A 27,079-nucleotide genomic window follows, 5' to 3' on the forward strand; every position below is an offset into this window, starting at 1 on the left:
TTATACATTTTCAAAGAATCAATTTACATGTTGTTTATTTGTCCTCATGATGGAACTGATCCTACCTTGGGAACTTTTTGTTGCTCGGAATACTACAAATTATATACTTTGCTAACCCATAAAAATATGATGAAGCTGGTGTCTTCCTGAGCTCAGAAGTACAAAAGAAAGTCTCAAATTTGCAGAGCTATCCAGTTAGGGAGGCTGTGAGGTGCACAGAAATAAGGTTTGTGAGTTGCAAATTTTGTACTCATGGTTTGCAACTTTAGCTACGCTCAATATATGCCAACCTTTCCTCTGGGAATTCAAGGTGTCATATAAATATTAACTTTAATTTTATCTCGTGTGAGGTAAACCAGGATGAGAGATAGGCCCTAAGTCATCCAATGTGTTTCCATGACTGAGTGAATTTGAACCTGGCCTCTTTCTAGTCCTAGGGCAATATCCTAATCAACCACTGTCTTAATCTGTGACATTATACCATTTCCCAAACTGATGTCCTTCAAATATTATTGGTCTGCAACACCGTTCCCCAAAAAAGCAATACTCAACACATTTAGAGAACATGAAGCTCATAAAAGGAATTCTAGTTCAATATATAAGCGCTACTATGGTGTTGGAGAGATAAGAGAGAATCCTGCATCTAAACAAGACTAACTTCTACATCTTTCTAGTTACGGTAGAAGTATGCCTTATTGGGAATAATTTCCACGGAAATGTACATAAGATTCCACTGCAGATATCTCCTTGCCATAGAAGTGTTTCTGAGATGTTTTGGGGAAGCCAAGAAACATAGCATTCTGTCTAGTCCTCCGCTTGCTGCTTTTCTTTTCACCTCCTTCTACTTTCTTATCTTATAGGTGTCAATTTTTCCAAGCTAAAGAAGGAAGAACCATGTCTTCACTTCTCTGTAATACTCGTAAGTATTTTCTGGAATCTCTGAGAAACTACTGGTATTGGCAAGTTGTTCACCGTGGGCTTCTGTAATTAAGGCCCACATATCAGTTCAGTCCTTGTAGCCATTTCCTGTATTGCTTACTTGTTTTCCGATCTCTCTGTGGGCCCAAGGGTTAGGGTTATGTTGCCACCCTCTCATCCATCCCAAACTATACCATAAATGCTTTAAAATAAATAAGTAAATAAATGCCAGAGGCTGCCTTAAGTCTTCCTTAGTTGTTCCAGGTTTAAAGGAGCATGTTTCCTCATAACTACGCCACAAACAATTCCAACTTTATCATTACAAACTGACATGGTTTATTGATATTTCAGTGGAGTTAGATTATCCCTGAGCATTTATTGAGTACTTTTAGCTGGTATAGGCATCCCCACCTCTGCTCTCCAAAGCCAAACTGTTTTCTCCTCCATACACCAGACTTTAGAGGAATTAGCCCAAGTAAAAACTGACAGGTGCAGAATATGATGTAAAGAGGCTATTATGGTGCTATCCACATACATACATGTCTGCCAGCTTTTTTAAGTTCTATTTTTTTTTATTTTAAAAAATGGTTTTAGAGCTGTTGTCAAAAAACACTAAATAAGCCCAGTTTGACAGGGATTACAGGATTCACAGCGGTAGGAGGGAGACTCCTGCAATACCATGGAACCCCACCATCACATGCCCGTCAGTTGTAATATCTAACAGGGCTGTGAGAGGTGGCAAGAGAAAGGAGGAGTTGACTCTGATGTATCCTTGGAATCAGAACCTTGAGGACATTGAAGAAGCTAAGTAGCACACCCCCACACACACCCCACACCCATATTCAATCTGCTGTTGGGGACTTTTGGATAGCACAAAGTATGTTTCAACCGATGGCTGAACCTGCAGATTTGTTGTTTGCTCGAACTCATCAAGCAAATATGATGAAAGGAAAACATCAGCCTCCTTCTGACTTGAGTCACAGCAGCAGAATATGAGTACTGAGTTTAAAAGTTGCTCTGGGGTTGGAGGAGAAGGTTGAGGAGACAATAGATGCCAGAGGTCAACAAAGAGAAGCTTGCAGAGAAAATGCTTATTATAGTCCTAATAAGCATTTTCTCTGTAAGCTTCTCTTTGTTGACCTCTTTGTTGACACACACACACACACATTAACTCTTCCACCCTCCTTTACTACTTGTTTGAGACTCATCTCCAGTAGAGAAGAGAGCTGGTTCCTCAAGCAAGAAACCTTTCCTCAGAGGGGAGGAAGGGGCCAGAGACTTCTCAAATAAAGAGTTGCTTCTATGCCCAAAGCTGAGGCTGAAATGATTATTGAGATTGCTGGTGTGAGGACAGAAGGAAAAGCCTCAAACTGTTGCTGTGAGACTTCATGACTTCCTTGGATGGACTCTGAATGTTACTTTTTGGTTTGGACTGCTGAGGCTCTAAAAAGTCCACACACACCCTCCAATTCTTGTCCCTGAATGCTCAAGTGCCTGAAGAGAGTAAACTTCAGCAACTCCCTACATCTTATGGAAAGTCCAGAGTTTGCTTTCCATTCTAATAGCCAGCTCCTCACTACTCTGTCTATAAGGATCCCTGCCGTATCCAGTTCCAGCTCCAGTCTGGCCCTTGGTTAAGCAAAGTGATTGGTGGATATATTCTTAGATGCTTAGCTGCATATAGGAAATGTTTGCAACCTGCTGAGTATTGAGTGAATTGAAAACCACCGAGTATTGCAAAGCAGTGAGTGAAAGGATCTCTAAATTTGTGCACCTGTTAAATTCACTGGTTTCTTTTATGGAAACAACCATATTCTCAAGTACTGCACACAAATAATAAATATGCATTTCAATTTGGAAAAATATGACACTTTAAACGACGTATCAGACTGTGTTCACTTAGGAATTCACAAACATTGACCAGCGTGCCTCAACTTTGCATTTAATTGCATATGTTACTGTACTAGAACTAACACAAACCCTGACTAGAAATGTCTGATCCTCTTCTCAGGTATTCAACTGGATGACAATCTAATTCAAATGCAACAAGGAACCATGATGCGCAAGGTGAAATCTAAGAATTGGAAGAAACAACGATACTTCATGTTACAGCAAGACTGCATGACAGTCTGGTACAAATCTAAGATGTCTGGCAAAGCCAAATCAGCCTGTGAGTTTGATTACCCGCACCATATTTTTTGCAAGAGGGCTGATTCTCAGAAACATCGTCTTCGAGTGTGGGCTTTCAAATAGTGTAACTGCAGAATGGAAAAATTGGGAAATCTTGCAGAAATTTACCCACAAGACTGTATAAAAATGTTTGTGAGTAGCAATTCTGAGAAAGATTTGGGGCTCACAATAAGTGTGGAAAGACAACTAAAGCTGTTATAAATATTGGTTTGCACAGCTTCAGAGAAGAAGATAAAGTTTCACATAATATTATGGGGAATGTAGATGCATATGTCCTTATGGGTGCTGTCAAGCCTCACAATTTCTCATGTGTATGACATTTTCTAGAATAAATTTTGTAAGGTTTATTTAAAGTGTTTATGTTTGAGAAAACAAGAGTTTGGGATGTAGGTATAGCCATCCCCATGACTGTCTATACAGTGCAATTACTATTGCTACTTCGACTAGTGAATATTATGCAATTGATCTCATCTAGAGGATACCAAATTAATAGAAGAATGTTGAATAGAGTAAATTCAGGCATTAAATATATTGTATCAAAATGCCAATCAAGGATATTTTTTGCTGCATGTTGTTGTATCACCCATAGAGGCACACAGTGCCTTATTGAAATTTTTCTGCTGCTGAATAAGTGACATCCTGAGTGCAGTCAACTAATAATGAGAATCCTACTTTAGGATTACCCTGGATATTTTTTTTTTCAAATTATTTTTTTGACTCTAGTTAAAAGAAAACTCTAATCACTTCGATTCCTCTGTTTGTGTTTGTGTTTGTGTTCAGATAGAGAAGCAAGGAATCTATATATATATATAAAAGTGAAATACCACTCATGCATCATCACAAAATCTCCAGAAAGCCTACAAACTTGAAATCTGGCACATATGTTCCTCTTGGCTTCTAGGTGCTCACTAAGAAAGGATTTTTTGAAATGACCATCAGAGCATTAGTATTTTGAATATTATTATTAACACGCTCTGATGCTAAGGAGTTCTACTCCCCCTCCCCACCTGAAAAGAAATCTGTTCCAAATGCAAAACACAAGCAGAGGAGAGGAGTTTCAGTTTCAGTTTCACAGCAGCAAGCAACTTTAGTACAGAACAGTTGAGCTATGGAAAGTTCAGAGTTTGCTTTCCATTCTAATAGGAATGGAATTCAATGTCCTCAAATGCTAAATGCTTTTAGGCTTCTTGCTGTCTCCTTCTTGCTCACACAGCAAATACTATTTCACTTTCCAAACAGCCCTCAACTCTCTCACACACTGACAGGACGCTATCCAGATGAATACCGATGGATGCTGGTAGGCAGAGGCACAATTTGTTTTTCCCTATTTTCTTCCCCCAGAACTAAGCCCGACCACATAGTTTCATAATGAAGCATGGGTATCGAACTAGTGCTTTTATAACATAATCTTTTCCGGTTATTATTCTTTCAAGTTTCTGTCAGTGATGTGGAGACAATCCGTGAAGGGCATCAGTCAGAGGTGCTGCGAAGTCTGGCTGAAGAGTTCCCTGCTGAGTGCTGTTTCACTGTTGTCTTCCATGGGCGGCGAAGCAACCAAGACCTCATTACTAGTTCGGCCGAGGAGGCTCAGTGCTGGATCCAAGGTCTGAGGCGCCTCATAGAGATCGTCATTAACATGGATCAGAAAGAGAGGCTTGATCAATATCCTTACTTTTAATTATCTGCCATCCTTTTCAAAGCTTTTCCCACAACAAAAAGGGGGGAGGGAAGCTCAGTTTGAGTCTAATATGGGAGACACATTAATGCATCTATGTTTATTCCAGAATGACATTTTAAACAAAATGTCTTTATTTTTCCCTGTTATTTTAACCGTTAATTTAAAATATAACACTTAGTTATAAAATATAATACTTTCCTCCTTTAATAAAACATAGGTCAACAAACAAGACCTATAGGTCAACAAACAAGAAAAGAGTTTTCTCTTCCATTGCAGTTCCAGATCACTTCCATTACGATCTGTCCTGAACTAACAAAGTGTCAATGTGTGCTCATTCCCAGTGTGTTTTGTTTTGACAAAAATATACGTTGTTTGTTTGCTCTGATCCCATGAGTCTCTTTTCCTTAATCCACACCTGAGTCTCACATGGATCTGCGACTGGTTTTTAAAAGCCGATAAAGACAATGATGGGCGGATGAACTTCAGAGAGGTACAGCATTTGCTCAGGATGATGAATGTGGATATGAATGAAGACCATGCCTTCCAGCTCTTCCAGGTAAATCTGTCTGAGCCAAAGTGGAGAATAGGTGGGACTAGGTTACATAAAAAGTGATTTATTTGCTAGTTCATAAGAAGGCAACACAAATTTACCATCGTCCACATGATGAGAGTACAGATGTACTTCTAGCCCTTCTTGGTCTCTGCACATAAGGTTTATCTTCGGACTTGGCTGTTCAATTTGTTTTCAGTGACTCTATTTATACCCCGATGGAATATCCATTTGGCTGTGGCTCCTTGCCAATCTAAATGCTTTGTTTTCTGGAGTACAATTACACAGGCCAACCTGATGCCGTCAGTCATCAGTTTAATCCTCTCTTCCACAGTCAGCACAGTGGATGGAAGTGGTAGGATTTGTAGCCTGGCACTTTTAGAATACTACAATCAATTGTAAAATTGAATGATAAAAGGGTTAACCAATAATTAAACAGCCTCTATTTTCTTATCTTGTCTGCTTAAACTAAAAGGCAAGTCCATTAGGTGAACTTCACACAAAACACTGCAACACACAGTTCATGTAATAGCAGCAATGGTATTATTCTTCCTCTGTTGCTGAATTAAATTGTTCTATAGTCATCTTTGCATTAACAAAAAATACACCAGGATGAAATTTATCTTCCCTTTGCCAATTCCTATTCCCCCTTCTCAGGGGTGGGCTGGTACCAGTTCTCCACAGTTCAGGCGAACCAGTAGCTAATTTTATTTGTTTGTTTGTTTGTTTATTTTGTGAAACAATTATGAAATGGATACGAATAAGAAAAAAAGAAACAATAAGACAGGGACGGTAGGCACATTGGTGCGCTTATGCACGCCCCCTGCAGACCTCTTAGGAAAGGAGTGAGGTCAATAGTAGACAGTCTAAGGTTAAAGTTTTTGAGGTTTGGGGAAGAAACCACAGAGTCAGGTAGAGTGTTCCAGACATTGACCACTCTGTTGCTGAAGTCGTATTTCCTGCAATCAAGTTTGGTGCTGTTAACCTTGAGTTTGTATCTATTTAGTGGTCTTGTATTGTTTTGGTTGAAGCTGAAATTTCATCATATTAATGACTACTTTTGCAAACTGGTAAATCCTACTCCTGGCTGGCCCTGCCCACCCCACCCCTCCCCTCCCAGGAGTCCCAACACAGCCTGTTTGGATGACAGGTAAGTACAGGGCCCACACGGAGGCTCGGGGAGGCAAAAAATGAGCTTTCTGGAAGTTCCGGAAGGCTGGAAAAGGGCCCATTTCCAGCCTCCAGAGCATGGGGAAACTGTTTTTGCCCTCCTGGAGGGTCGAGGAAAGCCTCCAGAGCCTGTGGAGGGTGAAAAACAGGCCTCTCGTAAGTTCTGGAAGGCTGGAAATGGGCCCGTTTCTGGACTCCAGAGGGCCTCCAGAGCCCGGGGAGGCCCAGAGGCTCAAGGAAAGCCTCCAGAGCCGGGGAGGGTGAAAATGTCCCCCGTCATGGTGCAGGAGGCCAACTAGGCCACGCCCACCATGGTCACACTCGCCCAGCAACCAGGCACAGAACCGGTGCTAAAATTTTTGAAGCCCACCCCTGCCCCTTCTATTGCCTCAACCACTACCAACCACCTGATTTCCTTCCAAATCCTAATAGATGTTATGCAAGTTTTCTTCAGATAGGATAAGAATTGTTGAAGATGAGAACCCAGTGACACTGAGTGTTTAGAACCTCAAGGCTAACCGTCCATGAGACAACTGTGAGAAGTAGACTTAGAACATTAAGGATATACTCTGTGTGTTCTATATTTTGTGAGATTGCTTAATTCAGATCATTTTTATTTTATTCATTAGCATCAGCTTACAAACTCACACATGGCTTATAGTTTTTGATTCAGTGTCTGGTAACTACTCATTAGTTATGTGCTAGACTTTGCCTATCCTATAATATATTTCCTGAAAAATAAACCTTTTTGTTATGAAGTATATACTTCATTAATATTTTTTCAAGTTCAGCTTTCCTAGTCTTGGGAATCATACACACATATACACAGAATACTTCAGTTTTTAAGAAGATGAAGGAAAACATTAATTTAACATCAGTATGGATGGTTGAAATTTGTCTCACTCATGGATTCAAGATGAGATGAAAGCAACCTTATGGGAACTAACAGAAAAAAAGACATTTGCTAGGGCATGTTTGCTCTTAAATCCATGTGAAGAAAGGCTCTTAATTCCACTGGCTCCCTCAGTGGGTAGGAGGCCTTCTTTGCCTCAGTTTGATTGTTTTGTTGTACTTCCTGCCCAAGGAAACTGTTGGTCAGAGCCCTCCATTCCTTACAGATGGCTGACAAATCAGAAACAGGGTCACTGGAGGGAGAGGAATTTGTGCTGTTCTACAAAGCACTAACTCAGCGGGATGAGGTGCTTGAGATTTTCCAGGAGTATTCTGAAGATGGGAAGAAGCTGACCCTCTTGGAGTTTGTGGACTTCTTGCAACAGGAGCAGATGGAGGTCAATGGCACCGATGAGCTTGCAATGGAACTGATTGACAGATACGAACCCTCTGAGACTGGTGAGATGGTGGGGAAACGAAAGGAGAATTGATGGGGCTGTAACTCAGCATCCAGAATTGGGACAGGTTGTCCAATTGGGACGGTGCCCAATGATCCATCCAAGGTGTGACTTTCTAGTGTTAGCAGAATTCCCTCAAACCGGCATTGCAGTTTTGTAACAGTTACATGACTCCGTTGTCATAGAGACTTCTAAGACCTGTTCTTTCCAGACTGATCAAAGGCTCCTGCTTCATTTCAGCCTTTATTTAGTTCAGTGTCTGACTTAGCAGGGCTTTTTTCTTGAAAGGCCTATTTTGGTTTCTGTCCCTCCTCACCAACTTTTTCTTCCGATAGGCAAAGCTCGTCATATCCTGAGCCCAGATGGATTCCTCATGTATCTCTGCTCACCAGACGGCTCCATCTTCAACCCTGAGCACAGGAAGATTTTCCAGGATATGTCTCAGCCTCTCTGCCATTATTTTATCTCTTCCTCTCACAACACATATCTGATTGAAGACCAGCTGCGAGGACAAAGCAGCGTTGAAGGATACATCAGGTATCAAAATGAAAGGAGAGATGAAAAAGTAGCTGCATCAATAGTTCTTTCGCTGAGTTTCCAAGCCCTTTCTCAGCTCATCATACCCCCTTGACTGATATCCCCAATTAGCTTTATGATTAAACTTATGGCTCTTCCTTACAATCAAGTTAAGTGCTATCCACCAATCTTTGAACTCACAGAAAAAAAAAATAGAAATGGTCCTTCCTGAGTTTCTAGATCTTATTGTGGATTGTGGTAGAATCCTCTAGGATTATAGTACTTGGAGGACTTCTGCTTGTGTGTCCTGGGTATGGGAACTAGTGCTGCTCAGGATTCTTTGATTCCCCCATACAACCATGGGCTAATCCTAAGTTATCTTGGCTCTGGTAAGGGCAGTCATGTGTTAGACCTAGAATTTGGTTCAGACCCAATGATGCAACATCAGAAGAACAAAAATAATCATTCATCTGCATTACTTGAACTTTCTAATCAAGCTGAACATTACTAATTTCTCAGGCCCTTGCAGAGGTGGAACAATTAAGATAATCCTCCCCCTGCATCTGATAGAACCAGCTATTTTTTTTGGTTGACACTTGGGGATTTTCCCAGTGTTTTGAAGGTCAGTTCTGCTATGCATTCTCCCAGCTGTCTGTGGAATAGGGAAGGTGTTAGATATAGTTTTTCAAAAAATATTTTCTCCATGTTCACTCTTCAACCAGGCAACAGCTGAGGAAACTGCTAACATCGTATTCTCAGGGCTGAAGGGCCAATGAATTGCTTTCTCTTTCTTGCAGGGCTCTCAAACGGGGCTGCCGGTGTTTAGAGGTTGATTGTTGGGATGGATCGAATGGAGAACCAATTGTCTATCATGGCTATACATTCACTTCTAAGATCCCTTTCCGTGATGTTGTGACAACCCTTGAGAAATATGCCTTCTGGGTAAGTTGTATGCCTCCACCAAAGTGGTGTCAAACTTGCATCGTCATGTGACATATCAGGACTTTTTCCCCTTTCATTAAACCAGTTGGGGGCGGGGCCAGCATGTGACACATCCGGCCAGCGGGCCGTGAGTTTGACACCCCTGCTCTACCACAAGGAATCCCTGTGGGGCTGAACTCCACCTATAGGTGGGAAGGAGGTAATGATAAAAGTATGGATTTGTTAGGCTTGAGCAGAAGGAGTTCAATATAGCATATAGCATTTAGAATAATGCCAACCTGCAAGGTGTACTCTGGGCTCAGCTCTTTTTGAACAAGTGTTTGGAGATCTATTCTCTCTCTCTCTTATTGTAACTCAGAACCCCTTCAAAAACAGCTAACAATGGCCAATTATTTACGGTGATGTTGATGATCATGACGACAATGATGACGATGATCAATATTTGTATGTTGCCCAACTCCCAATGAATAAGTCTAGCTCACAAAAGTACTCCCTAAACACACAATAAGAGAAAAAAAAAGTATAAAAGATGGTAAAAATACAAGACCTGGACAGGAATGAAAAAGAAAGAAACTCACACAACCCAAGAGGGCTTCACTTGCACTTGACAAAGGTTTAGCAGGATGGGAACCATCTGGATCTTGGGGCAAGTCTCATTTCAGAAGGCGGGCATTGCTACCAAGGTGTGTTTCTAGGATCCTGATAGATGGCATTGTTTAATCGAAAGAGCACATCAACCCTGCCAAATTGAATTTGATGGCCAGGTATTATACTGAGGTTTCCCATCTTAAAACAACTAAATATTAAAATTATTCAAAAAGAAACAAAACTCCTGAAGGGTGAGTTTTAAACATGAACACTAATCAAAAATGTACTGTGTGCATTTAGTACCACAAATTTCGGCAAGCTGGCCTCCAATTTGATGTACAGTCAGAAGAAACTCTCTGAGCTTGGTTGTTTGCTTGCAGACATTTTTTGACCGTCCAAATAACATCTTTAGTTTTATCTTCAGTAGCACTGAAGTTCTTACCTAGTCAGGTAATGAAAAGTCCACAAGCAAACAACTAAACTCCGAGAGCCCTAAGGGACTCCACAGTTCAGTCCTAAATTACATATATTCTCTTCTATTTTGAACAGTCAGAAGGCCTATAGTGATATAATTATGTCATGCGAAGCTGGTAAAAATAAAGGAGCCCCACCAGGTTCTAAAATTACCATCTAGATCAGGGTTGTCAAACTCGCGTTGTCATGGCGGCGTCATGTGATATATCGGGACATTTTTCCCCCTTCACTAAACCGGGCAAGGGCGGGGCCAGCACATGACGCATCTGGCCCACAGGCCGCGACTTTGACACCCCTGATCTAGATTTAGAGAGCCATAATTACAAAGGTCCCTATCCCAAGACTCCTGCTGTCCCTAATGAAAATAATTTCAAAATGACGGGTATTGCAATGTCACAAATTACACAAATACATACGGGATGGAGCTTGTGCTTAGACATCACAATGGACTTTTTATTATTTGGCTTTTCTTGCCCGCTCTGTGAACATCTAGGCTAGGGTTCACCACAGATCCCCCCGGTTACAATTGACTGTAATTTTGCAACTTTCTTGCAATAACATTATTCCACAATACCAAGGATTTTCAAGGAATTTGGCTATTTCCAAATTTCCTGAGTAAAAAGGCAGCTTTGAGGATATCCATCCGTTTCCAGTGACAATAACTCCATTGTCTTCTTTCGGTTTCTGTGCTTCAACTTTAATCTCCCAAACACTTGACCATCATTCTCTTATTTATCCAGGTTTCTCATTATCCCATCATTCTGTCTATCGAGAATCACTGCAGCATAGAACAACAAGACATCATGGCACAACTGCTGAAAGGCATCCTGGGAGAACGTCTCCTCCTCAACACCATTGATGAGCTTGTTCCTGTGCAATTGCCTTCACCTGAAGTAAGAACATACAGCATAATTAAGAGCTTTCATCTAATGATTATCCAGGCTGGCCCTTTACTACATTTGATTGTAAAACTTAGTAGGAGATGTTTTCACATTCATAGATAAGCAGGTGGATATTAAGCAACTAAAATGCTGGAAAATAGCATACAAGTTATTGAAGTTTTCAAAATTCTTCATCAGGCTAGATGGTACAAAAACCAAGAGAGGAAGAGGAAATAGAAATGCCCCAAAATTATGTCAGAGTTAGCAACAAAGTGGGCTTACATACAATCTTCTCTTGACTTACATCTACAGCAGTGCAAATATGCACAGCTAACCCCTCCTTTTTCCCTTGCTACATCACCATACTGTGTTTTTTGTCTCGTGCCCAATTCATATGAGACAGCTTTAAAACATCCTGTTTTCTCCCTTACGTTTCACAGATTTTGACATTGAAAAATGCATTTAATTGAAAAATGAGTACAGTCAGGTGTGCCACTTGAGATAGCATCAGGCTCACATCTCTTGGTCACTTTAAGCTGTTGTAGGTGTCAACTGATAAAATATTTCTATGGTCTTTTTAAAGTTGCCAACAGAAAGAGAAGATGGGAAAGGGGTTTGAAACAGCAGCTTGGAAATCGAAAGTGCATTCTATAAATAGTTTTTCAAAGATAGTAACTTAGGTGACTGAAGTTTCTGCCACTCAAATATCTAACTGGAGAACATGATTGATGACTCTTGCCTATGGATGTGCCTCATTGGAGAATATGAATTATGATACACCCAGGGGGTGGGGGGAAAACCAGGGTGACACGTGACAATGAATTATTTGTCTCAGAGTTGGCTACATCCAGGCAGTGCAGGACATTTTAATTCCCAATAAATCCTTTTGAAGTTCTGGAAGTTTGGCTCTAGACTCATGATTTAATTGGGGTAACTGCCGGAATCCTGACAGTAGGCACATTGCCTCCCTGGGCCTTGTTTTCCAGGACTGTTGGACATTTTCTAGGGAACAGGAAATTTCAGGTCTTTCCAACCAGGATTTCCACCTGATCATTTCCAGGCTCTTAGTTGGCCCCAGTTTAGAGATCTGCATCAGCATGAACAACAGTTGAATGGATAGCGGGACTGCATGGTGGTTCTCTGCTGCTTCATGGAGCAATGCTCCTTGAATTTTTAAACCAGTGTTTCTCAACCTTATCAACTCTAGATGTGTAGACTTCAATTCTCAGAATTCATCAGCCAGCATGCTCTAAGTCAGGGGTGTCAAACTGGTGGCCCACAGGCTGGATGCATCATGTGCAGGCCCCGACGACCCCAGCTCTGCAAAGGGAAAAAACATTGCAATACATCACGTGATGGCAACATGACGTCCCAAGTTTGATACCCCTGCTCTAAGTAGTACTCTAAGTTTTGCTTTGGGTTGCTTTTTAAGAGGGATTTACTGCTTTTCTGGAAAAGTGTGACGTCTGCATCCAAAACTATCCAGGAAATAGTTGGACATCCTTTGAATGCACCAATGCAAAATGTTTGTCGCAGTGAGTTTTGACAGATATCTAAACTCAGCAATCTTGCCATCCATCAAAACCCATTCTTGTGGAAATGCTGGGATCTTATAACCAAAAGCAACTTAGCTGAGCTGCTTCTGTCAAAAGCAATAGAATTATCTTCCTGTTCCAATCTGCTCTGTGTGTCCACATGCAGGAATTGAAGGGCAAAATCCTTCTAAAAGGCAAGAAGATTGGATATCTAGAAGATTGTCTGAATGAGCATCCAGACAAGATGCCTGAACGGGAAGAAGTTACTGAGGAAGAAGGAAACGAGATAGAAGAAGAAGAAGCCTTGCGCAGTGAAGACAAGAGAAAAGAGAAGGTATGTGGACACTCTCCTGGATGGCCTGCTGTTTACAATTAGAGAATGTAACCTGGATCCCTATTTTGTACTTACCACAAAGTTCCCCAAAATCATGCCACCTAAATTCATTGGCAAATCTTAGAAAATAGCAATATTTCTGCTGATTTCATCCCCAAATGGTGTCCAGCAGATTCATTTATCTATTAATGTTTAATCCCTCCCTTCTTGCTTTAGCTTCTCTTCCACTTTTGGCCAAATGTGGCTTCTAGGAAAGTGCCACTATCATATTTTAACAATAGCCATTTTGGATACAATACTTGGGGTGGGTGGTGGGTGGGAGGAAGCTCTAATTACTGGGAGGAAGCTCTCCATAGAGGCCCACGTGCTGGGTGTCCATCACCCTTTGTCCTGCCTCTGGGAAGGTCTGAGAGAAGGGCCAAGTTTGCCATCCTAGCAGGGTGCCACCTTCTGAAGGTGGGTGAGTTCCCAGCAATGCGGGTGTACACTGCTAGACTGATCAGTTACGTAAAAGCCAGAACTTGAACAGATGAAATTACAAAGATGTCAAGCTCCATATGCAAAAAGGGATACTTTCCCCATTTTGGGCAGGAGTATTATTTATTAATCATCTGCAGATGAACGTTATATATTTTTTTCAGAAAGGTAAACAGACCCTTTCCAAGGAACTTTCGGATTGTATTATCTACTGTAAGAGTGTACCTTTCTGCAGCTTCCAGCATTCTTGCAGTCACTACAAGTCATATGAGATGTCTTCCTTCACTGAATCCAAAGCTCGCAAGCTCATCCGAGAAACTGGTGAGAAAGTTGGGATGAAATCTGCTGTCAGGCAAAATGTTTGGGCCAAGGATTAATGGGTATACAATTCTGCCAAATGCTATTCTTTCTCATTCAACTTCCTCCACCGCTAGAATATATAGCAGATACAGGCAGGCTGCAATTTCAGTAACTTTGTATCAGATTGAAAAATATAAAAAATATGTACAGCCAGCCATAAAGACACAATGAAGGTAAAGGTTTCCCTGTCAGTCATGTCCAGCCCTAGGGCATGGTGCTCATTTCCGTTTTTTTTGGCTGAGGGAGCCAGCATTGTCCAAAGACAATTTCTGTGGTGATGTGGCCACCATGACTATAGACCAAAGGCCCACATAATGTGTTATCTTCCCACCAAAGTGATACCTATTAATCTACTTTGAATCCTTTTGAATTGCTAGGTAGACAAGATATAGTAAATAATACTAATACAGTAGAGCCTCTGGTCATGACCATAATTTGTTCCGTAACTTTGGTAGCAACCTGATTTGGTCGTGATTGGAAGTGAGACTGACTGAGCATGGGCTTACAAAAAAAATGGTGCGGAAGGGGTAATCGGCACAGAAGGGGAAATTGGTGTTTGATCGCCACTCAAATTTGTTTAAAAATTTTTGTGAATTTTTTGGTCAGAACCCAATTTGGTCATGGTCATAAGCGTTTGTGACCAGAGGTTCTACTGTAGTATAATCATCATCATAATTACAATCATCAATGTTCATAAACTCAGAACTCTCCCCATGTGTTATTCATCCATGAGGGAATTTTCAGCACTAATTAGACCTGCAGCATTGGTTAAAATGAATTTTACTAAAACTGGATGATTCTGCAATTTACAAGCCTTGGAAGAGATGCAAGAAATGTCTATTTTCCTCCTTTTGTTATGAAGTAACTATTCTACTTACGTTAAGGTTTTCTACAACACTCTTGTAGCTCTGAGAAGGGAGGGTCTCTTCTCATAAGCTTGTCCTGAAGCCTTGCAAGGCATGCATACATAGCACCTGTGTGTGTGTGTGTGTGGTTCTCGATAAATGCTAGGTATTCTAGTATTAAAACCCTGCTAGGCTTCTTAATTGATTATATAATTAATCACTGCTGCCTTTACTGAATTCTTAACAATTGGTGCACTCTCTCTCATAGGGAATGACTTTGTCCGCCATAATACCTGGCAACTGACACGGATCTTCCCCAGTGGGCTACGGACAGACTCCTCCAATTTCAACCCCCAGGCAATGTGGAATGTGGGGTGCCAATTGGGTACGCAAAAGAGGAAAGGGACAAGGAGAAGATGAGGAGGGAAGAGAATGTACTGTAATGGTGAGGTTGCTTGATAGCCAGCACAAGGCACCTTGGCACTTTTACATAGAGCAAGGGGGCTAACTTTGTTATTTGTTGCTGCAAATTGTCCTGAAGATTCCCTTACTGAGTGGCTTTCAAAGACCATCAATAAATGAATGAGAAACTTGGTCATAAAAAATGTTAAAATGATCAGCAAGGTAGGCAGTTTTAAAAAGAGGTAAAACAAAGCCATGAGGCTATTAGAAGCTGCTAGTGGTTATCTACCATTATCAGAGTGAAATGCACCCTATCAATGAATATCATTTGATGGAGCAAAATAGAAGGAGTGGGCTCTTCTGTCATGTCCTTCATATTGCTGGACTCCTCAGACATAAGATCAGGGGTGGGATTCTACCAGTTCGCACCTATTCGCTAGAACCAGTTGTTAACATTCTTAGCAGTTCAGAGAACCGGTTGTTAGAAGAAATTACTGGCCTAATCCTGTAAGGAAGGCAGGAAAGAAACATTCTGGGGTTGCTTACAGAAACTGCCTCTCCGTTAACCCTTATTACATTCTTGGCAGGACTAGACTTCCTGTCTCAGGAACTTCTCTGGAGTTTTTCCCCCCTCCTTTGCTGGTACTTTGCTTGTGTGGAGTAACCATTTAAAGTTACAATGGCACTGAAAAAAGTGACTTATCACCATTTTTCACACTTTACGACTGTTACAGCATCCCCACAGTCATGAGAGGCCAGGTGAGGAGATGTGTGCCTTGATGTGAGTGATATTGAGTTGGCCACGCCCAGCCAATAACATGACCAAGCCATGTCCACCCAGTCACATGACCACTAAGCCATGCCCACCACCTAAGCCATGTCCACAGAACCCGTTGTTAAAAAATTTGAATCCCACTCCTGCATAAGATGATGACCGAGGTTAGCATTTGATCCGATCCAGTGTCTGGTTTCTTCAGCTCTTATTTACAATTATCCGTCACAAATGACATCTCCACTCATTTTACCATCATTGCAGTTCTACTCTGTTGAAAAACAAAATGATGAAGTTATTTTTCCTTAGGGCAAAGTCATTCATTTGTGCTACGTCATTTTTGTTATACACTGAATAGATTAAAAATATCATTTGTGAAGGTAAATGAAATTTCACTCTTTTCATACTATTAGTGTTTGCATTTTATGGCCTGAGTGAACATATGGGAAAGGAACACCCTCCTCCTTCTTTTTCCTCTCTTGTATGTATATATGACGAACACAAGGGCTAAGGGGAGTAGAGTTTAGATGATAGGATAAACAAAAATGTGTGAGAAAACAACAATAATGTCAGGTCACACTCTTTTTTTCCCAGCTATAGTACACATTAATTGGAGATGTGATCTGTATTGTACTTCCCCAACCTGATGTTTTTCATAGTTCTTATAACGACAATTCTCAGAATTTCCAGAATGGACGGCATTCATTTGAGCAAGACTGTTATAGATGAATAATTCACACAATACTCTTCACAGTTGTTTGCTTAACCAGGACTTACAGGGTAAGCTCCTCTTTGCAGAGTTTACACTTTGCACTGAGGCATTTTACAAACCACAATAGATGATTTCACATATCGTGTGAATTATTCTCTGCTGCACCATGGTTTATTAAAACCACAATCTACTGGCTATGCATAGCACAAGAAGCAACCCACATTATGGCTTAAAATATTGTGTGAACTTGGTCAGTACGTTAGACTGGGACTTAATTTGTATTGCAGACAAAAAGTGATGTTCCTCTTTCTCTACTGCTTTTTCATTGATCTCTTCTCTCAATCGATACTTATCTGGCAGAACTCTATGGAGGATAGATCTGAGATTCTAAGGGTAAAAGTAAATAATAAAATAACTGTTCCTTCTGATCTTTCTCATTTCAGTGGCCTTGAATTTTCAAACAGCTGGTACAGAGATGGACTTGTATGATGGATTTTTTAGTCAAAATGGCCACTGCGGTTATGTGTTGAAGCCAAGTTTCATGAGGGATAGAGAGACAACCTTCACCCCTGAGGACCCCCAAAGCAGGGGTGAAGGTAGTCCCTTGAGCTTAATGGTTAAGGTACTGTATGTGTCTGTAGCCATACTTTAACTTTAAAGATTTGGGGGAGGTTAAAAAAATATGTATCTTCCTTATATTCATCCAGGCCAATGACCATAGAGTTTCACCCATCCCCAGGTTCTTAAAATTATACATATTTGTTGCTATAGTTTTATGGTCCACAACAACCAATAAAAACAATAATTACATTTTAAATGAATTTTCCCTTAAATTTCCTCTGTATATTGGCAATTTCTATTGGAATGTCCCTTCTTTTACACCAGAAAGTCTACATATGAGGAAATTAACTAAGGAATTAAATTTGGGGAGAGCTGCACTTTATGTTGCCTGAAATTGGATGGGGGGTGTGGGGAGAAGGGACACATGGCAAAAGGCAAAAACAAAAATAATACTCAAAGGGAAGAGTACCTTTTTCTCCACCTTTCCTTCTCTTATTACTGCTGTCATTCTACTCTTCTCCTCTCTCCCTTCAGTCAAACCAGTCATTTACTTTCGTTTGTATAAAATTCACGCCTCCTCTTTCTTGGAGCACAGGTTCAGTTTTCTAGCCACACAAAAGAGCAAAGGAGCTCTCCAAGAATAATGGCTAGAGTATCTTCTAGCATAAGGGTCCCCAATCCCAGGGCTGTGAAACGGTGCCGGTGTGCAACCAGCTAGGAACTAGGCCACACAGGCAGCGGGTGGGTGAGTGAGCAAAGCTTTATCTGCCCACGCAGAGGATCTAAGTTGTGTGCAAAACTATCCCCTCCTGGTCTGCGGAAGACCATTTTTCTTCCAAAACTGGTCCGTGGTGCCAGAAAGGTTGGGCACCGCTGCTCTAGCAGACCCTCCAGTTTCTGCACTCTAAGGAAACGCTGGTTGGAGACCTTTGAGAGCATTTTCCAGAGCAATGGCTATGTTCTGTCTTTAACTTTCTGGCTGAATATAAAGACGGTTAGTTAAACTCTACAAAGGCTTCCATACAAAGTTTCTTTATTGGATCACAAGGCATCCTCAAGGTATAACTCACAGTTATGTTGAGATTCATCTAATGTCCAATCTTTGCATAGTTGTCTTCATAGTGTGAAAATATGGTTATCTTCATCCCATAATGATGCAGCAAAGGGAAAGACACCCACGATGCTGGGGTCCAAGCAAGAATAAAGGAAACTGCCCCAACCCACCAAGGGTCAATTCAGTGACCAATCAGGATTACAGATGTGACCACATAACATGAACTACATCTCCCATGAGGCATCCTCTTAAGGGGACAGCTCCCAATTCCCCACTAACTTTATACTGTCTAACCAGCACAGGCTGGCTCAGTAACATCAGTGCCAATGGGAAAATGGCACTTCTAGGGTCAACTGGCAGCTAGGGGCAAAAGAAGCCTTGGGGATTCTAGGATTCCTGATGACTTTGTCTCTGTGTTGAGCAGCATGTTGCAAGTTTCAGCAGTTGGTACTTTGCAGCTTCTGCCTTGTAGCTTTGACATGAGTTTCATGCTTGTGCGATTTTCTCTTTCAGATCATTAGTGGGCAGCAGCTGCCCAAGATTCCCAACAGCAAAGAAGGCTCCATTGTGGATCCATTCGTCCGAGTGGAGATTCATGGGATCCCTTCTGACAGTGCCAAGCAGGAAACCAAATATATTGACAACAATGGTGAGCCAATCTTACTGTAAAGATGAAGGAAGTTGGGCTTTAGACCTTACACATTTTCCTTATTTTTATTTCATTTCATTCAGTTCCTATAGCTGCCCACCTCATAAATGTGACTCTGGGCAGTTTACCAGTTAAAACAGCAAAAAATGAACTCATAGAAATTAAATTTGATTTAAAAAATCAAAACAGATAAAACGACCAGAAATATTTTTTTTAAATGAGATAGTAAAGCTCACAAACAATACAGCCACCTTGCAAGTTCCCATCTCCATGGGACCCCCAGGCCTGATGACATAGCTGTATCTTCAGGGACTTCCTAAAGACCAACAAGGTTGGGACCAATCTAACCTCAGGAGAAATGTTGTTCCAGGGGGTAGGTGTTATGGCAGAAAGGCCCTCCTTCTGGGTCCCGTCAAATAGAAATTCTTCATAGGTGGTATGCCCATTCTTCAATCTGTGCCAATGAAGTTCGGTTTCTAGATGGAATAAAATAAATCTTGCCACTGGAATAAATATGCAAGTTTCATCACTTCTCAGCCTTTTGGCTAAGATCAAGTATAATACACAAAAGTTCAAGTATTAGCCATCTTAAACTTGTCTTATATCAAATTCTCACAGAATTTCATTCCTTGTAGGATTCAAACCTGGGTAATGGTACTCAAGAAATTCAAGGGCAGGCCAAATAAATAGAGGGCTCTGGAGACAGACAATATTATCTAAATATAGTTAGTCCTTGACTTACAACCTCACTTGAGGTCATTATATCTGGTGCTAAGCGAGACATTTGTTAAGTGAGTTTTGACCCATTCTGTGACCTTTCTTGCCACAGTTGTTAAGTCACAGTTGTTAAGAATCACTGCAATTCTTAAGTTAGAAACACGGCTGTTAAGTGAATCTGGCTTCTCTGTTAACTTTGATCACAAAAAGTGATCAAATGCCCCCAGGGGTATTGCAACCGTCATAAATGTGAGTCAAGCATCTGAATTTTGATGGCAATACCATGGCAATGCTGCAACAGGTGTAAGTCTGTAAAACAGTCATAAGTCACTTTTTTTCAGTGCTGTTGTAACTTTGAAGGGTCACTAAATGAACTGTTGCAAGTCAAGGAGTATCTGTATGCCAAACTTCTTAAGCCACAGGGTATTATTACAATGTATGTACCTCTCTTGATTAAGTGGAACAAAAACTAGTTGTGGCAAAGCCTTCCTCTCACAAGTGGAAAATATTGTTCTTGTGCTGTTTTATATCAATTCAATTTATATCCATTTAATACATAAATTAAATCAGTTATAGCTTATGCGGTTTTACAGGGCTATATTTATTTTAAAGTTTGTTATTAGATTTAGATTTTAGAAGGTTTATTTGAAAAGCATCTCAAAAGTATATTGGCTAAACATTCCTATACAACAAGACAGTGAAGTATAGGAATCATTGTTTAAAAAAATCCCCAAACCGAATCTAATTTTACCTCAGAATGCAGCTGATTTGCTATGCTTAATTCAGTGAAATCTCATTGTGGCTAACTTTTTCTTCCTAATTTCAGTTGCTTAATTCCACCCAGTTTCAATTACATTTTCAATTTTTTTCTTTTGTATTCGTGTTGGAAATACGAAGCAATATTTTGGAAAGAAAGAGGAACTTTGCCAGAAATTTTTTTTTTTCGCTGCCACTTTCCCAGATTCCATACTACCAGTCGTAAGGATTTTCCCTCAAGCATTCAGAATACAGTAACACTCTTCAAGATTAGGATGTTAAGATGATGGGAGGTTGTGAGGCAAGAAGGGATATAGAAGACAACCATTTTAAAAAGCATATTAACAGTACTGAAAAAGGAGCTGTGTGGGATTTTTAGGGATGATTGAAACAGTCTGTCCCAAAAGTTTTTTTTCAAGTGGCAACTGGACTTTCTTGTTTTTCTTTGAAACGTTTCGCTTCTCATCCAGGAAGCTTCTTTGGGACAACTATGACCTGGATGACTGAGAAGCTCCATCAGTGTCAGGTCCCCATATATCCCTATGGGGATGCTGCCATTCTGAGGGAAGAGGGCCTGGTGATATTTTATGAGTTTTTATAATCTCTGGCCTTTCCTTTCCTTTGATGTATCTTCCTGGGCTAGGGAGCAGGGAGGGATTGGCTTGGGGCCCTCTGTTTGGTCTCCGTTCTGAGGGGAATGAGCAACCTGCACTGGAGAACAACTTCTTATCACCTTCTCAGCTCAAGGTTCCCACAACAACTTCACACCTGTGGATTGGCTCGTCTCAGACTGGACAGAGGAGAGAGGTTTCTACAATGTTTAACCTAACAATTTTGAGCGGGAACTTCAGATCCTGCCTATTCCTCTTGCTATCACTATCTCCCAAAAAAGTTCCTTTTGAACTTTTGAAATGCTGCCTGTTTCAAGAGTTCTGCTTTCTTGAGGGGATAGAAGAGGCAAGTCCTCACTGAGGTGGCACAGTGGTTAGAATGCAGTACTGCAGGCTACTTCTGCTGACTGCCTGCAATTTGGCAGTTGAATCGCACCAGGCTCAAGGTTGACTCAGCCTTCCAACCATCTGAAGTGGGTAAAATGAGGACCCAAATTGTTGGGGGTAATATGCTGACTCCGTAAAACGCTTAGAGAGGGCTGTAAAAGCACTGTAAAGCAGTATATAACCCTAAGTGCAATTGCTATTAGTCTCAGCAATTTTAAGATGTGGAATTGCTGATTCTAAGAGCTGAAGTCCACATTTCTTAAAGTTGTTGACATTGAGAAACATTGGTCTAAGGGAAAGTTAAAAGAGACATTGAAATACCATTTAGTGATGGCATCTTCCCTTTATTTTGAAATTCTTAAACAGGTTTTAACCCGCAATGGGGTGAGTCTTTTCGGTTCTACGTTTGGGTGCCAGAACTGGCCCTTCTACGTTTTGTGGTGGAAGATTATGACAAGGCATCTCGGAATGACTTTGTGGGGCAGTATACACTACCTCTCACCAGTGTCAAAGCAGGTATGGGACTCTTTATTACACTAGTCAAGAGGTAAAGTTACCTCACGCCAAGTCTTGTCCTTATGACAAATAGGTTGGGGAAATAATTTGCAACTACATTAGATATTCCTTTTCCAAGAATGCTGCAGTAAAAGTTAATTATAATCGGCTATGACCTATCTGGCTGAATCTCCTGTCAGAATCTTATCTGTACTGCTGGGAATTTGTTGGGTCTCCTACCAAGGGGTGTCTTCCTTTCAGCCCAGCTCTAGCAAAAAAAAGAAAAAAAAATGTGCTTTGAATCTTTCTTCAGGTGACATCAATGAGCTATATCATATACTTCCAAATTTAAAGTTCTACGATCCTTTATTTGGTAGCAACTGGCGTATCAATATGCTATACAAACCAATAATGAGCCTTCAACAAAATGTGTGTACAATAATTTACTAAGTTCATTTTTAGTTCAAACGTATTTTTTCACAAGTTCACTTTCTACTACAAAATGTCTAAAAGTATCTTGCCATATAGAAAAACAAAGATATAGAGACATGGACATGGATGGATCAACCCTTAGAAGTTCCCTCACTCTACTTTGTCCTTGTTATTTGGATTAATTTTGGCAAGTATTGCTTAGATGGGATTTTTATCTATGTCTACAGTCTGTTACTGCAGCAAAGCCAAACAACAAAATGTGGTGGAAGAAAAAGAGATCACATTGTCTTGTCTTGTGAATAAGAAACTAATATTGTTCATGTATAGCCAGTGATGTGGTGGCTGAGAGTTGGAGCTATCAGGAGGCTGTAAATTCAATCCTAGGTAGAGGAAGATAGTTCTTTCTCTGGGCACACTGAGAATATATCTACTGAACAAAACTCCACATTGGAGACAGGAAGGGCATCCGTCTATTAAAACACTGTGCTAGCTCCCTTCAGTTGCCCAGACTCCACCCAACAAGGGATTATGGGGCCTTTAAAAGAAGATGGTGATAGCCAGAGTCACCATGGGTCAAATAAAGGTGATGGAGGAACACGAAATGTTTCAAAACTACCTGAAGGATCAAAGCTCAAAATGTGGTCCAGTTCAGGCAGGAATCGACAACTAAAAAAAGATGTTTCTAACAATAAGCATCCTTCTGAACTTCCCTCTGGCTATTTACCAGGGACAATCCAGTGTTTAAAGTAAAACTGCAAGCTATGTATGCAAATACTTCGGCATCTTGCTTTGCTGCTATTTCTTATCTCTAAAGACTGAGGTAGCAAGGGTGGGAGAGAACTTAACAAACTGGTGGTCAACGAGAGGAGGCAGTTCTGAATGAAACAACACATGGGATTCTATTCAGGGCTAGTCTTATGAACCCAAGTGTTCAGCGCTGGAAGGTGGGAAGTGTTGCAAAATATGCTGTTAGAAGAGCTCTGAACTCCCCCAATGTGTCCTATGGTCTCTTAGTTAGCTTCTCCTACAGATGAAGAAGACAGAAAAAAAAATTGGCCTTGTCCTGCTTAAAATAAGCCCCTCCCTTTTTTGCACCTTCTTTTCCCATACAGGATACCGTCACATCCATCTTCTTTCGAAGGACGGCACTGGGATCTCACCAGCATCACTGTTTGTCCACATTCGGATAGGGGAGTTGGCGAACGATTAAATTGCATTTCTGCATCACACAATGCAACTCTTCCTTCTCTGCCCCTTTTGGTTTGGAGAATGAGGGTGAAAGAAGGGGACAGGAATTAAGATTTTGTTTTTGTTTTTTAAAAATCACCCTATCTGCCAGCCATCTCTTACTTCTATGCAGAATGGGATTTGGACACAAACATTGTTTCCACTAGTATATTTATTTTTTTAAAAAAGAATACCAATTGCATTATTTTGCTTGTTTGTTTATTTTTATGAATGTGATTTGCTCAGGTCTCGCCTTATAATCTACCTCCAACTTGAAAGGAATCCAGCCTACCCTGACAGAGCAAAATTCTTTTAACAATGTTTTCTATAACTGTGGACTTACCAGAAGAGCTTTGTTAAAGTACTATGCACCAGGCCTAGATCCAGCAGAAATGTATGCTGGCATAAAGTGTGCTGCTTTTATTGCTGACTGGTGCTGCAACAGTAAAAGGAGGCTAATGAAAGCTTTATCCTATTGTGGGCCAAGTCTAAGAATATAATTGATATATTTTTTCCAGCCTGGTTTCCCTTATAAGTTCCAGTAGGAAAAACAGTCACTAATCACTCTCCCTTATATCGGGTCAGAACTGAGTAGGCGAAGGAAGGTGCTTAAAATAATGAATTAGCCACCTGTCGGATAGGGAGGGATATGTGGCATGAAGCAGGAGGAAGTGTCTTTAGTCCTCCTGTTTGGTACAACTCTTTTTCTTCAGTGGCGACATGGCAAGCAAGCTTTTTATAAAAACAAGACTACTACATTGTAGAAAGAGTACAAAGCCCCTGTCCAAACATTATGTGGCTGAGATGTATAGAAAGGAAAGAAGATGACCTCGACAGAATCATTAGCCAGGCAAAAGGAGCCGGGGGAAAGAAGATAATATTCAGGAGCAGATGCTCCCTAATCACAGGATTATAAGAAAAGGGAGGGGAGAGGTACAGCACAGTCAGATTTGCAAGACTGATGTCAACCTCGCTAAGTAAAACCAGAGAATGAGATCAACTCTGTAGGAAGACTAGCACTATCTTTATTGAGATTGGCTGGACAAGTAGTCCTTGTTTATCAATCACTTCTTTGGCAACTATGCAAAGTTATGACAGAGCTGAAAGAGAAGACTTCCAACACACTAGTTTCTATAAAATGCAGCTTTTGCAGTATCTACGTGGTCATGATTCAGGCATTTAAGCATTTACGATGGTCACAGCATCCTATGTTGATCACCGTTTGCGCCCTTCGCAAACCAGTGGCCAACAACTCCCTCCCTCCCTCTCTCCCCCCCTCTCCCTTTCCCTCCCTCCCTCCCTCTCTCCCATATATATGATTAGGGGCTTGTCATGATCCCATTGGATCCCTTCCAATTCATGAGAGAGAAACTATTTTGAGTTAGGATGCCCTTGGTAAAATCTTTAAGATATATGTGAACCTGACATGTGTAACACTGTGATCTGTATTTTCTACATGGGAGCAATTCATGTTTAAATGGATGTCATCAAGCATTATAAATATATGCATTTGGGTGACTTCACTTTCAGGCAAGAAGTAACAAGAACATATTGCACTGATTTATTTTATTTTTTTGACAAACCTTTAAGAGGTTGTAGGACCAGAATAACAATTGGAAGGGACCTTGGAGATCTTCTAGTCTAACCCCCTGCTCAAGCAGGGAACTACCATTTCAGATCAATTTCTTTTCTGAGATCAGTGGAGTAGCACTTGTTACCAGGAAACTTTTGAAAGCCAGGTGCAATCTATTAGTTTTATAACAGAAACCAATGAGCTAGGATCAAATCTGGAATAGTTTTCTGAAATTCTAGCAAAAGATGTTTATGGATAGGTTTATTTTTTCTATGGCTCCTCTAGAATTTTTTTTCTTTGAACAAAATATTTGGGAACATTACAAAACGTTGAAATCTCTTTCCTGGTACATTGAAGTTGCTCACCAGCCATCAACTATTTTAGCTTTTTACATTATATTGAGAGGCAGCTTCTCTCATGTAGGGTATTTGTTGGAAATAGAGATTAGCAGCTGGAATGCCACTTCCAGAATCTAACGAAACAAAATTGATAGCTAACGAAGAGGGAAATTGCATGTTGTCTTTAGATTGAGTAGCATGCCATTAAGAATTTCATTTGAACCTGTTGAACCTACTTTAATCAGGACCAATATAGCCCTGAAAATTATACTACTTTTCCTGGTTACAGCTTGCGCATCTGCTATGGACACCGTATCAACGCTTTGCCCTCTAGCTCACCTAAACATTCAATATGCTTGGCTTTTGACATGGTTGTGCTTAATTTGATATCTAATGTAACTGCAGTGTGTGCAAAACTCCCTTGAATTCCATTGTCTCTCAAGTACGGCTTTCTTTGTAAGAATCTATGCAAATTGTTTATCCAAATAAATATATTACTTAAGAGAATGGTTCAAATTATATTTAAAGTACAGGGTTTTATTACTATTACTACTATTAATTATTTGTATTATTTAATTTCAGAGCAGATGTTATTGCAACATTTATTAGTGTGTGCATTAGAAAAGAAAGTAGTCTTGATCAAAACTCCAGTCTCTGAACCTAACATTAGTTTCATTAGGAATCTATCAACATAACAAGATAGTTTCTGGAAGGCTGAGGCAACCTTGAGCCTGGTGGGATTTGATCTGCCCATTTGCAGGCAGCTGGCAGTTAGTAGCCTGCAGTACTGCACTCACCACTGTGGCTCGTGATATTTTGGTTCCATGCGATATACAGGAAGAAATGTAAAAAGGCAGAGAATATTTATCAACCTCACCTTCTTATGCTTTTGGCTTATTTTCCCAAATGTGGCAATCCTTCAGCATTAGTGAAGGACCCTAAAAAAAAGAAGTCTGGTTGAAAGTCTGTTTAATTATGCTGAGATTCATTTCTGAAATCAGAACTGAAACTGAATCACACAAGTTACTTTTAAAAGTAAGAACATGTTAGTGCAAGCAATTTCTGTTAAAAGTGTCAGAAAGTAGAGACATGCAGGGTATCTATTTTGTATGATTCTTTTCTAAAGTAGAGCGGAAAGTCTCATACAGCCTAATCTTATGCTTATTCACTCAAAGATGTAATACTTGGTCCCTGGGCAGGTTACATAGGATTATATCTTGTTGCAATAGATCTTCCTAGTACAGATGCAAGGTTATGTGATACATTCATGGAGGTATAAGCAAATCAAAGTAAAAGGAAACAAACATATAAGCAACAGGATCAATCTGGACAAGAAGGAACTCTAATGGGGAAGGTACAATTATTTCCTTCTTCTGTTTTGCTACTTTTGTATGCTTGCTCTTGATTGTATAATTTCGGTTTATTTGGCTGATGAACTGCAGGCAGAATAAAGAAGAAAAATTGAGAGCTGTATATAAAAGGGACAAAGAAATTATTATCCCCAAAATAATTATTCGCATGTTACTAGAAGAAATAAATACAACAGAATTTTGTTGATTCCGTGTCTTATAGAAACACACAAGCCT

The 27,079-nt window shown here is 40.4% G+C and overlaps 1 protein-coding gene and 1 non-coding gene across 2 annotated transcripts in view; both read left to right on the forward strand.

Annotated features, from left to right (window-relative positions):
* PLCD4 (phospholipase C delta 4) overlaps window positions 1-27,041 on the forward strand; it is a 39,502-nt gene extending 12,461 nt beyond the window's left edge. The window contains exons 3-17 of the mRNA XM_026708045.2: window positions 861-919; window positions 2,930-3,088; window positions 4,542-4,770; window positions 5,213-5,342; window positions 7,625-7,856; window positions 8,191-8,392; window positions 9,169-9,313; window positions 11,116-11,268; window positions 12,958-13,125; window positions 13,767-13,923; window positions 15,076-15,192; window positions 17,137-17,315; window positions 18,822-18,957; window positions 21,795-21,944; window positions 23,468-27,041. Of these exons, the coding sequence (XP_026563830.1) occupies window positions 895-919; window positions 2,930-3,088; window positions 4,542-4,770; window positions 5,213-5,342; window positions 7,625-7,856; window positions 8,191-8,392; window positions 9,169-9,313; window positions 11,116-11,268; window positions 12,958-13,125; window positions 13,767-13,923; window positions 15,076-15,192; window positions 17,137-17,315; window positions 18,822-18,957; window positions 21,795-21,944; window positions 23,468-23,565 (2,280 nt within the window). The 5' untranslated portion in view covers window positions 861-894 and the 3' untranslated portion in view covers window positions 23,566-27,041. The remainder of the gene's footprint in view (window positions 1-860; window positions 920-2,929; window positions 3,089-4,541; window positions 4,771-5,212; window positions 5,343-7,624; window positions 7,857-8,190; window positions 8,393-9,168; window positions 9,314-11,115; window positions 11,269-12,957; window positions 13,126-13,766; window positions 13,924-15,075; window positions 15,193-17,136; window positions 17,316-18,821; window positions 18,958-21,794; window positions 21,945-23,467) is intronic.
* LOC148128029 (Nuclear RNase P) lies at window positions 13,464-13,680 on the forward strand. Its single transcript, XR_015741349.1, has one exon.
* Window positions 27,042-27,079: the final 38 nt, after the last annotated feature.

Source organism: Pseudonaja textilis, chromosome 1, assembly GCF_049901715.1.
Source record: "Pseudonaja textilis isolate UNSWEBS1 chromosome 1, rPseTex1.2, whole genome shotgun sequence".
Taxonomy (NCBI): domain Eukaryota; kingdom Metazoa; phylum Chordata; class Lepidosauria; order Squamata; family Elapidae; genus Pseudonaja; species Pseudonaja textilis.